We start from the raw sequence: 16,371 nt of genomic DNA on the forward strand, positions 1-16,371 counted from the left end.
ACTTGAAAGGCAGAGTTACAAACAGAGCGAGAGAAAGAGAGAGATAAATCTTCTATCCCATCCTGGTTTACCCCCAAAATGTGTGCAAAGGCCCGGGGGGCCAGGCCAAACTTAGGAGTCTGGAGCTCCATGCAGGTCTCTCATGTGGGTGACAGGGGCCAAGCACTTGGGCCTTCCTCTGCTGCTTTCCCAGGCACATAAGCAGAGAGCTGGATGGGGAGTGGAGCAGCCGGAACTCAAAATGGTACCCATAGGCGATGCTAGCGTTGCAAGTATCAGCCTAACCCACTGTGCCACAACACTGACCCTTCTTTTTCTATTTTTATTTCAGAGGTAAAGAGTGAGCCAGGGAGCACTCTCATCTGCCAGTTCACTCTTCAAATGCCCACAATAACCAGGGCTGGGGCTGGGCTGGGGCTGAAGCTAGGAGCTAGGAATGCATTCCAGGACTCCCACATGGATGGCAGAAACCCAATTATTTGAGCCATCACAGCTGCCTCCCAGGGTTTGCATTGGCAGAAAACTGGAGTCAGGAGCCAGAGCCAGGAATCAAACTCAGGTGTTTTGATGTTAGACACCAGCATCTTAACCACTAAGCTAAATGCCTGCATTCTGATCCTGTCTTTATTTTGAATTTTGAGTTACCATGATTTTTTTTTTTTTTTTTTGGAAGGCAGAGAGAAATAAACAGAGATCTTCTGTCTACTAGTTTGTTTCCCAAATGTTTGTAACAGCCAGAATTGGGCCAGGTTGAAGCTAGGAGCCAGGAGCTCTATCTAGGTTTCCAACATGGGTGGTAGGGACCCAAATGCTTGAGCCATCATCTGTTGTCTTGCGAGGTGAATATTAGCAGTAACCTGGAGTGGGTAGCGGAGCTAGGACTTGAACCCAGGCACTCTGATATGGGATGTGGATGTCCCAAGGGGTATCCTAACCACCATGCCAAATGCCCACTTTATTTTGATTTTTATTTAAATATTTCATTAAAAATTTTATTTTATTTACTGAGTTTTTGGTGCTGTTGTGAATTTCGTTCTTAAAGCAAGTACCTTGCTTACCCAATGCTCGTCATAGCCTTGCAGGAAGCACCACATAAATATTAGCTACTTTTGTGGCCCTTATTTCCCAAGTGGTAGCAGTTCATGCTTGTTAGAGAAAGTTTAAGGAATGCAGACAAGTAGAAAGAACGGGAAAAGTCTTGTATTCCATATTTCAGACATAATCACAATTAACATTGTGTTTCCTTGTATTTTCTGTTATAATATTTTCAGGCCTTGGAAAACTGTTCAGTATTCTCTGTGGCTTCCCTAAGGAGATGTATGTTCAAAATGAAGATAAAACTTATGTTTGAAATAAAATTAAAATCCTGTATTGTTACTAAGTTTATGATTAATTTGGGAGCATAGTTCCAAAGCATAGTAACTGTCTGAAGGTAGAGTAAGCTGTTTAGCTTCTGTGAACAGTAATGCCTAGTTACAGTGTTACATTGTAGGGCCAAATTAAACTGAATTGAATAAGATATATGTCAAATGCCTGAGGACTCTGTAAATGTTTTCCTTACTCACATTTGCCACAGTTAAAACAAAAAGTATTGATTTCTGGATTTTTTTAAAAAAGATTTATTTATTTGAAAGGCAGAGTTACAGAGAGGCACAGAGAGAGAGAGAAATCTTCCATCCACTGGTTTACTCCCCAGATGGCCCCAATGGCTGGAGTTGTGCTCGTCCAAAGCCTAGGATCCAGGAGTTTCTTCTGGGTCTCCCATGCAGGTGCAGGGGCCCAAGGACTTGGGCCATCTTGCACTGATTTTCCCAGGCCATAGCAGAGAGCTGGATTGGAAGTGGAGCAGCCAGGACTCGAATCGGTGCCCATATGGGATGGCGGCACTGCAGGTGGCAGCTTTACCTGCTACACCACGGCGCCGGCCTTGACTTCTGGATTTTGGTCTGGGCAAAGCGTAGAGTGTGTCTCCAGAGCTTCTGATGCTCTGTGTGGCATCGGAAGCATCATTTATTTTACATTTAACCTGCTGACTTGGAAATGACAAGATGACTGGCCCCTGTTTGTAGAGGGGCGAGTGCAGTACTCATATCCACTGTCCTCCTGGTTGTCAGAGCCTGACTTTTTTAACCTTACTTTTACTGCAAGAGTTTTTCACCTTGTTTGGGAAGGGAAAGATAAATCCCATTGTGCTGTGTGTAATTCCTTTTGAAAATTTATTTCGGTTGATGAAAATAATTGTGTGTATTTATGGGGTGCAGTGTGATGTTTCCATATGTTTACCTGGTGGAATGATTAGATCATGCTAATTAACACATCTGTTGCTTCACAATTGTATGAATGTTGGGGGTGTTTAAATCTAAATCTGTGTGACTTTGAAGTTGGAGATGTAGCAGAGGCGCAGTTAGGCTGCCAGCAGCTTCAGGGACAGATCCTAAAACCTTCAGCTCCAGCACCATCACCGTCTTCCTCCTCCTCCCCCTCCCCCCCATCACCTTTTCACTTGGGTCACGTGTGTTTTAATTAGGCAGCGAGGGGGAGGGAATCTTCAAGGGCCGCCCTTGATGTTCACTGTCCCTAGCCACTGTGTTTTTATCTCCCACTCTGCCCGTTATTTGTAGCCTGTGAAAGAAATTTCGTTGAGTTCAATGTTTCTGCAAGCGCTCAGGAAGAAACTGACCTCTCAGACGGTTTTGCTCAGGAATAACAATGCGAGAGCTCCCCCACGCCCTGCCAAGGCTGCCCCGCTTTCTGTTCTCTGCTCGCTCTCCAGATCACTTGGGAAATCAGGTACAGTGAGCGAGGAGGAAAGAGCAGGCCCTGATCCCGGCTGCAGGATGAGAAGGGACACGGGGTCCTGGCTGCTGCTGCTGTTATCTCCAGGAAGGGATGTAACTCACTGAGTTTTCCAAGAGAGGGGTTTCCCAGCTATTGTTGAGGGCTTGGTATTACCTTCCCTGATCATTGTCTTCTGAATGAAAGCAAAATTAAACCAGAAGCAGGAAACGCCACAGCCCCTGTGCGGAGTCTCCACGTGGTGGACTTTCCCCTTGCAGCCTGGCAACGTTTCCTTTTTTGGGAAGTTGCGGGTCCAGTTTTTGGAGTTCCATGTCCCTACTCCCTGACTGCCATGAGCTGTGCCCCCTGAGAGTCCTCAGAGCTGTGCAGCCCTTGCAGCTTGTTCCAGCGCGTTCTGTGTGTGTCAGGATGGTCCCCTGGCCTGGCACCTTGTAAATTCTGATGGAGCATGCTTTAAGGGAAAGGAACATACACAAGTAAAGATTTTATGAAACCTTCATAAACTTAGAGGGTGATAGTTTGTTTTTCACTGGGATGCTTTGGGAGGTGGACTTGGGGAACAGTGAAAATAAGTGAATATTTGTGTTCTGGTTATAATTGAGTGATGCATTTTATTAAGAAAGAAAACCATGCTTGCTTTTTAAAAAAAAGATTTTTTTAAAAATTGTTTTTCTCATGAAGAATACGTTCTCTGACCCTTAGCTTCAGCGTTTGTGGTGCACTGAGGCGAGGTAGAAAATTCCAACTCCTGTGAACCCTGCTGAGGGTCAGGTCTGCGGTGAGTCATACCGAGGTGCAGCAGCTCCGTCGTTTATTCTGGAAGATTACGTTTATGAATTGTCTACGGTGTACACAGTGCCGTGCCAGGAAATTGGGGAACATAGGCCCCTCCTTTCCCTTGCTGTTGTGGGGGAGATAAACACAGAAGGGGAGAGAAACTCCAAACAAGGTCCAGCCCAGGTCTCGGTAACCTGCAACAGTAGTTTAATTTCCGGAGAAAAATCCCAGGCACATCGTGTTTTCTTTGGCTTTGTACATTTCTGCTCTAAACTAAGTGATCGATGCTGCTGCCTGAATTTTTGTTATCATGATCAAAGTGAATTGATAGTTTATAGAAAAAACTGTTGGTGTCCAGAGCTTAAGAGCTGTTTCTAGACTGAAGGGATCCTAACTCTTCAGTGAATTCACTTGAGCGTTTTTGTGACCACGTATACTACTTCAGGACGAGAGAGTACAGCAGGGACCAAAACCAGGGAAATTCTGCCCTGGGGTGGAGCTGCTTTTGCTTAGGGGCGAGGCTGGTGGTTTAGCCAGACTTTAAACAAATTTTAAAAAATAGAGTCTAGGACAACGCCAGGTAGTGACAAAGGCTGTGGAAAAATGAAAACATGTTACAGATGGGGGTTGGGCTGTCTTTACTGAGAAGCTTCCTGAACACTCCGTAGCCACAGGCGAAGCCTCGTTGGCACAGGAGGCACATCCTTAATCCGTGCGACTCTGCTGAGCTTCGTTTCTTCTTCTGGAAACAGATTGCTCAGGGCCTGTAGTCTGACACCGCAGTATCTTGGGCACGCCCAAGACTGAGTGACAGGGGGCAGTGGGCTTCCCACGGCTGCCTTTTTCAGTAACATCATAGGTTGCGTTCATCTCGTGCCGGCTTCTCAGCTCTGCCCTGCTCCCTCTGATTTCAGAGTCTGACACATTTAGAAATCTATCCACTCTCACTCTTTGTGCTTTTTTTTTTTTTTTTTTTTTTTTGGGTGCATATAATAGGGCAATGTGGTTTTTAAATTTAACATTCTGCTAGGTGGTTTTCTCCCACATGCTATCAATCAGGGAAGTTCTAATACTTCGTGTTATTGATGTTTAGAACTATAGAGGTGTTTTGGCGTTAAGTCCTTCATTTTGCAGGTGAAGCTTGTGTGAGAGGTAAAGTGACTTGTCCAACGTGACACTGCGGTTGAGTGGCACAGTGGGGGGTAGAACCTCAGTGTGATCTTCCCCTGTACCATTATTCCATAATCCAGCACATTCGTTTATTTCTGAGTCAGAAAGTGGTAGGAGCTTTTGTACAAAACATACAGACTGGAGAACTTTGGCAAGAAGAAATTGTGAATTACCAGAGGTAATCGGTAGTCTCATTCTGTTGTATCTAAGTGATATTCGGAGCATTTTCTCAGTGTTATTAGAAGTTCTTAGAAAGTGATTTTCATTGTTTGTATTATTTGTCCTGTTTTGGAGCTTAAATATTGGCCCTGCGTTGTCTTCCTGGAGTTAAGCTTCATATAACAACCCACTGGCTGACTTAGCCTTCAGCCTCCTGGTGAATAGACTGTGCACGTGCTGCCGCTGCTAACTGCCATCTGAGGGTGTTTAAATTGCTATCCCTACTTAAGTAGAATTTGAGCCTGCCAGCCTGGAGACATTTGTGTCTCAAAACCTAGGTAGGCTCTCTGGCTCTTCTCTCCCTGTGTGTCCTCTGAGTGGCGGGTCTTCAGTTGGTCCCCTCTCTGAGAACTAAGTGAACTCACAAGCAGGCTTAGTTCTGTGTGTAATTTTTAGAAGGTTCATGGTTTACCTTCCCCGCAAATTCAACTTTGGATTCTTGGCTAAGAAACTCCAGACTGGATGATAATGTAGCTTACGTTTCTGTGATTATTTGGTTAAATATCTAATGATCAGAATAACTGAGGTGAACGTTGCACTTTGTATCAGAGTATCTGATTTTATCTGTTCTTCTAAAGAGGTCCCGGAGGGTTTTCACTGAGAAATCCTCTCATTTTCCCCTCTACCCACCCCACACGTTTTGTTCTTGTTGTCTCGTCTCTATGCTACTGTATTTGCTTGCTCTCTTCCTCCCTGAATCCATTGCCTGTGATGCTATCCTGTTTTCTCTGTTTGGCTGCTTCTAATGCTTTCTGTCTACCACGTTTTTGTTTATTTTAGAAGACAGATCCTTTTCCTGACACCTTTTCTTTTCTTTGGCCAGCACGTTGGCCAGTAACAATACATTGTGGAAAATCTTTAGTCATTTGCTCCTTTTCACAATTTTTCTCAATTTCTGCTTATTCTTTCTATTTTTCCAGAACAAGAGAACAAGAATGGTCACTTTGGGGTAGAAATATAGATAGACTTGTGTGTGTGAATGCTTGTGTGTATAAGTTTTTTCTTTTGCTTTGAAGTTATTTATAATATTTTAAATGCCCTGCTGATATGCCAAGGATCCTTAATTAAGAGCTAGTTATTCTATTTGATTGATATAATTAATATTTATTCTTTATACAGTTATTCATCATTTGGTTATTAGTTATAGCAAATAATGTGTCAAAATTTATGAAGACTCATTGCTAAAAACAAGTTACTTGTACTTTTTAAAGATTCAGTTGTACTGCTTCCAAATACACTTTTGACTGAAAAAAGTCCAGTGATTTTCCAGAATAACATTTTCGTAGCGAGGAGGAAGGAACATCTTAATTGTCAGTGACTTTCCCATTGGGGTTTGACTGATTAGGAGTGGTTGAAAACTTCTGCCTTAATTTGGACCTTTAACAGCTGCAAATGTGTGTGAATACGCACTCCATTTCCCTGTAGGCTAAAGGTGATCCGTGACACAAAACTGACACCAGCCTTCAGTTCAGCAAATGCTTGTTGAGTTCTGCTGGTCCCTGAGAAACTGGAGTCTCCCAGGTGGTTAAGATACTGTCCCTGCCCTCAGGGAGGAGGGTAGTGAAAGGCAGACTGTGAAAAGCTTCCTAATAGAGGTAAAAGTAGCAGTTTCCAAGGGGCTTCCATAGCCTAGACAGCTCATATAGCAAGAGTCTCAGGTGATTGCTGACGTCATAAATAAGAGTGCCAATGGTAAATCGACAACGGGAGTCACTGGGTACATGCTCCCCACGTAGGATCTCTGTCCTTAATGTGTTTTACTATGAAACTTAAAAACACTACTAGTCGAACAATACCCTATACCTTGTGCGGTTGTGTGAGTGCAGCCTGTTGAAATCCTTGCTTAGTATATACTAAGTTGATCTTCAGTATATGAAGGTAACTGAAAATGAAACTCGATGAAGGGTGGGATGGGAGAGGGAGTGGGAGAGGGGAGGGCCTCAGGAGGGAGGGAGGTTGGAGGGGGGAAGCCACAACAATACAAAAGTTGCACTTTGTAAATTCACATTTATTAAATGAAAAAAAACTATATAACAAACAAAAAAAAGAAAAAAAAGAACTTAATACTTTACCCTTTTAGTATTTTTTATGTTCTACTTAAAACTATTGGTTGAACTCTGTAATTAATATACAATTATCCTTAGGTGTTTAATTAATGCTATAACTAGTACTCAAATAGTATTTTACACTTTGTTTCTGTGTGGGTGCAAACTGTTGACATCTTTACTTAATATATACTAAATTGATCTTCTATATATAAAGAGAATTGAAAATTTAAAAAAAAAAAAGTAGCAGTTCCAGGGTAGAGAGAGGAGGAGCAGATTCAGCCTGGCTGGGCGCCCAGGGGAGGCGTCCTGGGGAATGGGCACTGACGCCGGATGTTGGGTGCAGTGCAGACCTCTGGGTGGGAGGCTCCCTTGACTTCTTAGTCTGGTGCAGGTTATTTTCAGAAGAAGATGGACATAGGGTTTTAGAGTCTCACATTAGCTTTCCTCAAACAGTGCCCCCAGAAAATTTCTCAAATTTCCAGTGAAGTTTTTGTGGTTTTGAGGACCCAACCTGTAGAATGGTTTGTATGTGTATTGGAATTTGAGAACTGAAGCCTGCATGCAGAAGCCTGGGAAGTGTTCCTATCTGTTCTAACAGTAAAACTCCATGCCCTTAATACGTGCTCCTATTGGAGTTTGTTATTCAACACACAAGTTGGTGTGTGAAGGAGTTGGAGGTTAGTAGGATCTCAGTGAATGTTTGTGTGGAGTTTGAATCTGGAAGACCAACGTGCATCTTGTTCTTTTAAATGTTGAAAAGAGTTTTGCCACCACTTTCCTGTTCTACAACAGCGTTTCCTCTCGTGACTGCACTGACCACACGCTCTCTCATGCCCTCACATTCATCTCAGGAGCCCGTTAGAGAAACCACATCCCATTTGGAGGTTTAGGGTCTGAGGTTGAATCCAGTATCCTGTGACTCTCCTTGATCATCAGATTTCAAAATGTCCATCTGTCTAAAAGGAGCAGTAAAGGATGGGAGTGCTTATGTGGCCCGAGAAGTTCTGCAGTTCGAAAGCTGACAACCGTGTCTCCATTTCTCAAGTTACGCCCTCAAAATTTCCTCCTTTTGTAAGTAGGACCACTTGAAGGTGATAGACTTAGACAGCTGGTTTGCTGTTAGTGGTGCTTTACTTTGATGGGATTTAAGTGTGATGCTCTGAGACCGGGTAAGAAACAGTTGTGCGTACTTTGTTGCTGCATTCCTATAAATGTGTTGAGAACTCTGTCTTGTACATCCATCAGCCCCCTTTATATAAATGTCTGTAACAAACTTGAAGTTTACTGGCATTATGATTTGGTGTATTTTCTCATTCTGATGAGGTACATTGTGAAAACTAATCATATGTGCCCCTTTTCCCTGGCTACTCAAAAGCTCGAAGCCAACTTGACTGTAAAAGAAATCGAAAGTCATTGCTAAGTTTTTGAAAAATGAAGAAAAGCTGCAAGAAGATGGCCGGCTGATGGCCTGAACATGGGGGTTCAAGACGAATGTTTGAAGGCAGCTGTCATAATCAAGCAGTAAAGAGGGAAGGGTGATTGGTTGGTTTTTAATTGCTAAAGCTCTTTGTAATGTGCTGTAGCCACACAGTTGGAGTTGTCATTTTAGATCGTCCCAAGTCCTGAATTGAAGACTAATGTTCACTTCTTTAAGCTGAAATAGCAACAGCAGCAATAGTAGTTACCATTAAATGAACACTTAGCATGCACCAGGCTTATGAAGGTTACTATGAGATCTTTTTACCTCTCCTCTAAATTTCCTTGATGGAATTATACAGAGATCCTGCTGTGCCATTGTCTTTAATTGCTGACTGGTATTGTGCTTTTTAACCATTTGGCTCAGCATAGTTTCATGGTTGAGAATATGTATCCTGGATTCATTTTGCAACTACTTAACTGTGTTACTTGGTGCGTATCTAACCTCTCTGTGCACAAGTTTCTTCATCTGTTAAACGGGGATGCCGTGTTGCTTAGGGATGTTATGAGAGTTCAGCGGATTAGTATCATGGCTAGTGTTGTGGTGCAGTGGGTTAAGCTGCTGCTTGTGACGCTGGCATCCCGTAACAGGGCACCAGTTCAAGTCAGTCTGCTCTGCCTCCGATCCAGCTCCCTGCCAATGCTCCTGGGAAAGCAGAGGATGACTCGAGTATCTGGGACCTGCTACCCCTGTGGGAGACCAGGATGGAGTTCTGACTCCTGGATTCCACATGGCCCAGCCTGTGCTGTAATGACCATTTAGGGAGTGAACCAGCACATGGGAGATCTGTCTCTGTCTCTGTCATGCTTTCTTTCAAATAAAGAAAGTAAATCTTTAACAAGTGAATAAATATTAACTATGACAAGACTTGGACATGAGGAGCACTTACAATATTTGTCAAATAAATAGCTTTTAAAGTTTTTTTTTTTTTAAACCACAGTATTTTGACCCAACAAATAGGATAGCATTTCTCTTGTTAAAGTTCAAAAACTGTGGTGGTTTAATGATAATGAATTGTTTGGAATTTTTTTGAGCCACTTCAGAGAGGTTTTTGAATCGGTTATGCCATCGTTCACGGAGTCCCACCTTGTCAGTTCTGTGCCTGTGCCTGCATCCTCTTTTCTCTGACTGAGCGGATGTGTTTCTAAGTTGTGATTTGAATTCTACACATATGAGTGTGTAACTGAGACTCTTGGATTGTTTTTCCTGTCCTCTTATATAGTCTTACACAGGTAGGTTTAAAAAATTCATAGATTGTGTTTTGGGTTCCAGATTTGGTAGAAGAACTTGCCGTTACCCCGAAAAATGACTGAAGGAAAACCACGTACTTTTAGAAGACATAGTTCTAGAGGCTGCTCCTTTTCCTTACGGGCTCATTGATCCTTGTGGTTCATCACATAATCGGTGCCCACACTCCTGGTGTCCGAGTGGCAGAGACTCAGCTTAGTTGCTGGAGGGAAGGAGGCCACGTGGGCAAGGGTGGGCTCTTAGCTCCTGCGCTGCCTCGGTTGAGTTCCCCCAGCTACTCTGCTTGGAAAGTGGGACCCTTGTACCTGTATCTTGTATGAGGGTGTATGTGTCTCCCGGGGTAAGGCACCTGGTGCTGCTCTATGCTAACTTGACTTGTTGCTTGCCACTGCTTCTGTTATCTCGTGGTACCAAATGCTCCGTGATTTCCAGGAAGTTAAGCAGAGCAAGTGGGAGAAGCTCTACAGCAGAAGTGCAGAGTAATACTTAATCCCATCTTTAATGCTCATTTTCCATGTAACTTTTAAGCAAATCGCTCTTAAGGGATTTATTATATTTAAAGTTTCTTCTTAGAAAGTGATTTAAAAAAAATGAACTCTGTTGTTAATGTGAGGAAGTAATAAGCATTGTAGACTTTAGGGAAAACACATTTTACTACCGTCATGATTTGTGGTATCCCATGAAAATGTTTGATGACCTCATCGTTCTGGCATGAAACAGCAGGTAAATGTGGTTGTGCCTGCTGTGGTCTGTCCCGTAGGGGAGAAACTCCTCTCTCGGGTGCAGGAAACAGGGACACCTTTGCTGCTTGCTCGTCCCCGCTTTGATCAGCAGCCAGGTGTTTGGTGTTTAGCTGTAACACAAGGGAAAGCATTCCAAAACTGTACAGTTTTCTACCAACCAGACAACCTAGCTGGCTCTTCTATGCTCTGTGAACTTTGTTTTTACAGTAATTATGAAGAAGTCTGACTGTGACTGCTTTTCCTTTAAGCACTGCACTATTTGGATTCAGGTTGATTTGGCCCACGCCGCGTGGAGCAGACACAATAGGGCTGGTCTTTATCAGAGAGGCAGGACACTGTGTATTGTTCAGTTTCGGGCTTGTTTTCCTTTGGCCCGCAGTCAGGAGCCTCCCATTTTCTGAGCAGTAGTAACACCCCTGGAGGCTGGCCTTTGCTGTCATGCTTCCCCACCCCGCAGGCTCTGCAGACCCAGCCAGAAGGGGTTCACTGGTGCCTGGGAAGCCAGTTTCCTTTCCTTTCCTGGGCCACTGGCATGTGTGTGCCTTGCACAGCCAGGAACTTGCAGCTGTCCCAGTTGCAGACTTTGTGACTTGTGTTTTCCGTGGAGAATGCAGGCTGATAAATGCAGGACAAGTGGTAGAACTGTCAAAAAGGAGCTGGTGATTGAGTCTCCTCTGCAGCACAAGGATGCAGCTCAGGGAGAAGTGGAAGCAGAGAGCCCTGGCCCAGTGCTGGTAAGAGAGTCTTCACACCATCGCCGTGTCTTCCCACACAGGCACGCGTGTGTGTGTGTGTGTGTATGTGGGGTTGATGCCTCTTGCCTCTGATTTTAAAAGTTGCTCGTCCTGTCTCTCGTGAACCTCTCTCTCTGTCTCTTTGCCTCTAGGTTAATTTCAGTTCCACTTGAGTTTTTCTTTGTGAGGAATGCAATGTTGGTATTTTGTGAAAGAAGTGGTCTCCAGGAGACTTCTGGGTATGGAACAATTGTGTATTATTCAAAACTATGTCCCACCTAGCTGCAGTGTTTCCAAATGGAAACCGAAGGAGGCATTTTTTATTGCAACTATAGGGTTGAAAAAGATGTGCTTTGCAAAGTTAAAAACTTTTTCTGCATTATTTGTGTTATTGAGAAAATGAGGTAGGTGCCATTGGGGCATTTTAAGGAAACATAACTATTCAAATTACATGTGTTCTTTGTCAGTCATTTTAGCGTTAGCTTTTTGCCTTGATCAAAGTAGGAAAGAACTTAAACTGCGAACCAGCTGGCACAAAACTCTGTTCTCAACATTGGCTAAACTCTCAGCAGTTTGGATAAAGTCAAGTGCTCCGGAGGACTTTGCAGGGGAAGAATGTGAAAAATGGTTGTGTTGTCATCAATGAGTAGGTTGTGCTTCTCTCTCGGAATTTCTTTAGTACAATAAAAGCACATAAATTTTTAAGCAAGCTGCAAAAACCACCAATATGCTCGGCTGAGGGGACAATTGAGCCTTTCAAATGATCTGTTAAAGGGATTGTTAAACTAGTACTTATGGCTTTTATGCAGTTATTTTTTAATAAGGAGGTTCAGTTGCTATTACCATAAAATGTTTGGTTACTAATTTACTTAAATTTCAGTTAATGTGTAGGAATCTGAATAAAAACTTCCCTGTAGCAGATTTGATTTGAGCCAAATTGCTCTCCTCTGTGACACACGAGACTGCCTCCTATGAAGATTGTTTTACCTTCAAAATTACATACTGACTCTGAACTGAGAGAGTCCATGGCAAAACACGACATGCTTTTTCACTGCAGATTTGTGAGAATGAGGTTTCGTTTCTTTTTCACGCGCTGGCATATTGTTTAGAAATGTTATTCGTGATCTCAGATTCCTCTCTGTTCGCAGAACAGCTCATCTGTCTGTGGAGTCACTTCAGCCACTTACGTGCTTTATAGATTTCACTGCTTGGAGCTCCAGCTGATGTAGCTTGTGATTTCTTGGAGGAAGTTGTGTGGTTTCGGTTTCCTTGGGAATATACTTAAAAATATTCCGTCAGTGATTCTCCAGATGTGTAGAAATATTTGTTCAGAGGATTGAATACACTATAAAAGATGCTTTTTTTTTTTTTTTAAATCACCCAGTGACTTTTTAAAACCTTGCTTCTTTCTAGTGCTCAACAATTGGCTGTTCGTGTCCAGTTACTTGTTTAGGTCAGCTCTCACTCTGGGCAGTTCCAACGGGAGCTCTTTCTGTACTGCAGTGGATAAGGCTGTGCTGCTGTAACTTTGCCTGGCATCAAGGCACTTGTGAGAGCCCAGAAGTTTTGGGTGTGTGGAGAACTCCAGCTCCGTGCACCTGCAGAGGTGTGAGAGGCCAAGACAGCAGGGACAGGACAACACTATCGTATCTGACACTGTTCCTTTTCATCCAGCAGGGTAAGCAGGATAAAAAGAGTTAATATCAGATAAGAGAAGCAAGGTTGTTTAAGCAGGGCCAATGCCCAGCACAGATCTCCTGGCCTGTGACTGGCTGCACATTGCCACTGAGACTCCAATAAACTCTACAATACAGCTTGTTTCTCATTGTGAAGAAGTGTGCAGACATAGCCGTGAGAACTGCTTGATGCAGTGCTGTCCATTATTATAAATCAGTGATCCATGTACTGGCTGAGAAACCCCAAGTTTGGCCATAATTTGAATGAGTTATGCCTAGAGACATTTAAATGTACTTCATTCAGGAAATGGCATTTTGGTATCAAGTTTTACTGGTATTATGTACACAAACAGTCCTTGGGGGAGGAAATATTTAGAAAGAATAAGAGCAGTTAATGCATGTAAGAAGAAATGCATATAGTGTAGAAATGGGAAAAGCACTGCGCTTTATCCATACTCTCCAAAGGTGACCACTATGAATCACTTGGCTTATATATGCCCAGACTTTCTCCTGTGCATATAGAAGCATGACTTTATGTGTGTATGTGTTTGTATGTATGAATAATAGTATAATTCGGGAAAATATAATAGTACAATAGATTTCTGTGTTGATTTTTCTCCCAGCACCCATCAAGAACATCTTTCTTTGTAACTATATATTTCCCAGCACCCATCAAGAACATCTTTCTTTGTAACTATATATTGATTTAAGTCATTATTTTAATGGCTACATACTATTCTCACTTATGTTTATCACTTAATTTTATGGTTACCCAATTTGAGTTTAATTCTTTGCAATTAGTGCCAGTGCCACAGTGAAGGTACTGGTGTGCTAGCCAGAAATATTACTTGTTCCATAGCCTTTCTGTCTGACATATCCTACTGAATTTATATCTGGCAATAATTTTTCCCCTGTACCAGGGTGACGGTCAAAGGTTCCTTGAGTCCTGGCTGCTTGTTCAGTGCTAGGGAAAGCCAGAGTTCCTAAGGGAAATGTGTGCTGGGGTTTCATAGGGTCTCAGAGACTGCAGACTCAACTTACAGGCACTTAGGCAGGTGGGTATTATCTCCTGCATTTTGACAGAAAGTAGGGGAGGAACCCCGAGGTGCAACGTCCCACTCGTGTCCAGGCTCACTGCCAAACCCATTGCGACATGGCTGTGTGGGCTGTGAATTACTAACAAGGGGAACCATCAGGATACTCCTCATGTCTCCATGTTAGTTCTTCTGCTTACACCTGAATACATATTTTTGACTCCCAAAACTGCAAAGTAGTTCCTGGAAATTTTTATTCTGTTCATTGCTGCTCTGTGTTTAGAGGGAAAGGGTGTGGCCTCAAAGAGTCACGAGTCACTGGGTTGTGTGTCACTTGTGTGGCCTCTTCATTGGGTTCCTTTCGTGGTAAGGACCGCAGCACAGGTGTTAACTGGGGAATTGTCAAGGTTGAAAGGTTAGAGAAGAGCTGAATTTTCACATCTTTGGTGTACTCCTTGGGTGTTTTTTGAAAAGTATCTTCCAAGAGACATCTTTTGGGTTCTTCCTATTTTCTTGGGATTTTCAAGTGGCAACTGCTTTTGAGTTCTTACTTTAGCTTTTGAATTAACTCATGGTCACATTAGCAGAATAGCTCTGTCAAAAAACAGCATGTGTGCCCTGCATAGAGATGGCTGGAAAGGACTTGTCCTGTGGTAGGACTGCTCAGTACACGACTTGGGGACTCTTGTTCCCAAAGCAGAGGGAAGCAGACTGGAACATCTTTTTTATCCCTGAAGTTCTGTTTGCTCTAGAAGTAGCAGGCTAAGTGAGCTAAGGCACCAACCCTAAAGTATAAGTTCTTGGGTAATGATTATGGTGTTACTGTCCTGTAAGACTTTAGATTCCTGTGACTGAGTTAATTCAGTTAGACTAAGAAAGTCTTTCTGCATTCATATAGACAACTTTAGAAATGACTAATGCCGTCTCATGGATGAGACCTAATGACCAGTGTTTTTTGTTTGTTTGTTTTTAAAATATTGAGTGGCAGAAGAAGTTCCTGCCAACTTTATGTAGTGATACTCTCAGGTGACCAAATCAAGCCACCAGACTTCAGTTCTGTGCTTTGTGTGTTTCCCCTTTGTTTTTATTTGTAGTTCATTCATCTCACATTTAAGTACTGATTTGCCAGACTTCTTGTACAGTGCACTGGGGATTGGGAGGCCTCCTCTCTGCAGGCAGCCAGCAAGGACTGGATAAGGAAGATGTTCATTCAGAAATAGTTTCAGCTGACTTCACACCGTCAGCGCTACAGTCACCCTTCCTTTCCAAACACTTATGCAAACAACATCTAAATCACCATCAGCTCCAGGAAGGGACCTCGAATTTTTAGCACCTAATGCAGGCAAGGAGGGGCTTTACAGAGATCATAGAAACCCTTGAGTGTTCATCTCGACAGTTTGTATCAACCAGCTTCCACGTGGTTACACCTACTTTGTGTAATAGGTGGAGAGGCTGGTGAAAGGAGTCTTGGGCTTGGGGGAGGAGCGTGGGGGGTGGAGGAGGAGAGGCAGGGGGATGGGGAATGCCTTTAACAATACCATGACACATGATTAAATGTTTAACAGACACGTGGTTATTCTGGCCAAATAGCTACAGAAGGCAGCATCTGTACTGTAAGTTGAAAGGACTCGACAGGACTCAGTCTCTGGTTTGATTAGTTAGTATAGTCACGCTATCCCAGAGAAGGGATACTTGCTCCCTTTTATAACACTGAGCTACTTTTACATCCTGGAATTCGTGTCCACCCAGCTCTGGGGTGTTTCTGTTCTCATGATCTGTCTTCAGTGTAGAGGCAGAATTGCTGGTCACTGTTCTTTATAGCCAAGTAATGCCAGTTGTCGTTTTCTGTCTGTCTGTCTGTCTCACACGGCAAACACAGAGTGCTTTGCTTGTCCCAGGCGGTGTTTCATGCCCGTTATGTTATCTCAGGTGGTCCTCAGAGCTTGAGGAGGCAAGTGCGGAAACAGCACAGAGAGGTTAGGCACACCTTTAGTAAGTGGCAGAGTAGAATTGTGAGCTCCTCATCAGGTTTTCTAAAATCCATACCTGGACATAAATGCACAGTTCATTAACAAAAATGATAGTTGTTTGAGTGCAGCATTAGAACTATAAAGATGTGGGACTGGCATTGGTGTAGGGGGTTAAAACTGCTGCTTGGGTACCAGCGTCCCATAGTGGTGTGCTGCTCTGAGTCCTGGCTGTTCCATTTCCGATGCAGCTTCCTCCTGATGTGTCTGGGAAGGCAGAGGAAGACGACCGAAGTGCCTGGCTCCTGCTACCCATGCGGGAGACTCGGATGGAGTTAATGGCTCCTGGGTTTGGCCTGGCCCATCCCTGACTATTGAGGCCATTTGAGGAGTGAGCTAGCAGATGAAAGATCTCTCTCTCTCTCTCTCTTCCTATCTCTCTGTCAGTCTTCCTTTCAGAGAATAAATCTTTTTTTCCT

The 16,371-nt window shown here is 43.3% G+C and overlaps 1 protein-coding gene across 7 annotated transcripts in view; it reads left to right on the forward strand.

The window, feature by feature from the left end:
- Positions 1-16,371, forward strand: part of DOCK9 (dedicator of cytokinesis 9) — a 325,663-nt gene that overhangs the window by 112,874 nt on the left and 196,418 nt on the right. For 3 of the 7 annotated variants that reach the window (XM_062193992.1, XM_062193994.1, XM_062193998.1), the window contains exon 1: positions 10,969-11,215. The exons of the other annotated variants lie outside the window; for them this stretch is intronic. In XM_062193992.1, the coding sequence (XP_062049976.1) occupies positions 11,090-11,215 (126 nt within the window). In that variant the 5' untranslated portion in view covers positions 10,969-11,089. Of the gene's footprint in view, positions 1-10,968; positions 11,216-16,371 lie in introns of those variants that run through there. 7 annotated transcript variants of the gene reach the window in all.

This window comes from Lepus europaeus, chromosome 6, assembly GCF_033115175.1.
Source record: "Lepus europaeus isolate LE1 chromosome 6, mLepTim1.pri, whole genome shotgun sequence".
In the NCBI taxonomy this organism is placed as follows: domain Eukaryota; kingdom Metazoa; phylum Chordata; class Mammalia; order Lagomorpha; family Leporidae; genus Lepus; species Lepus europaeus.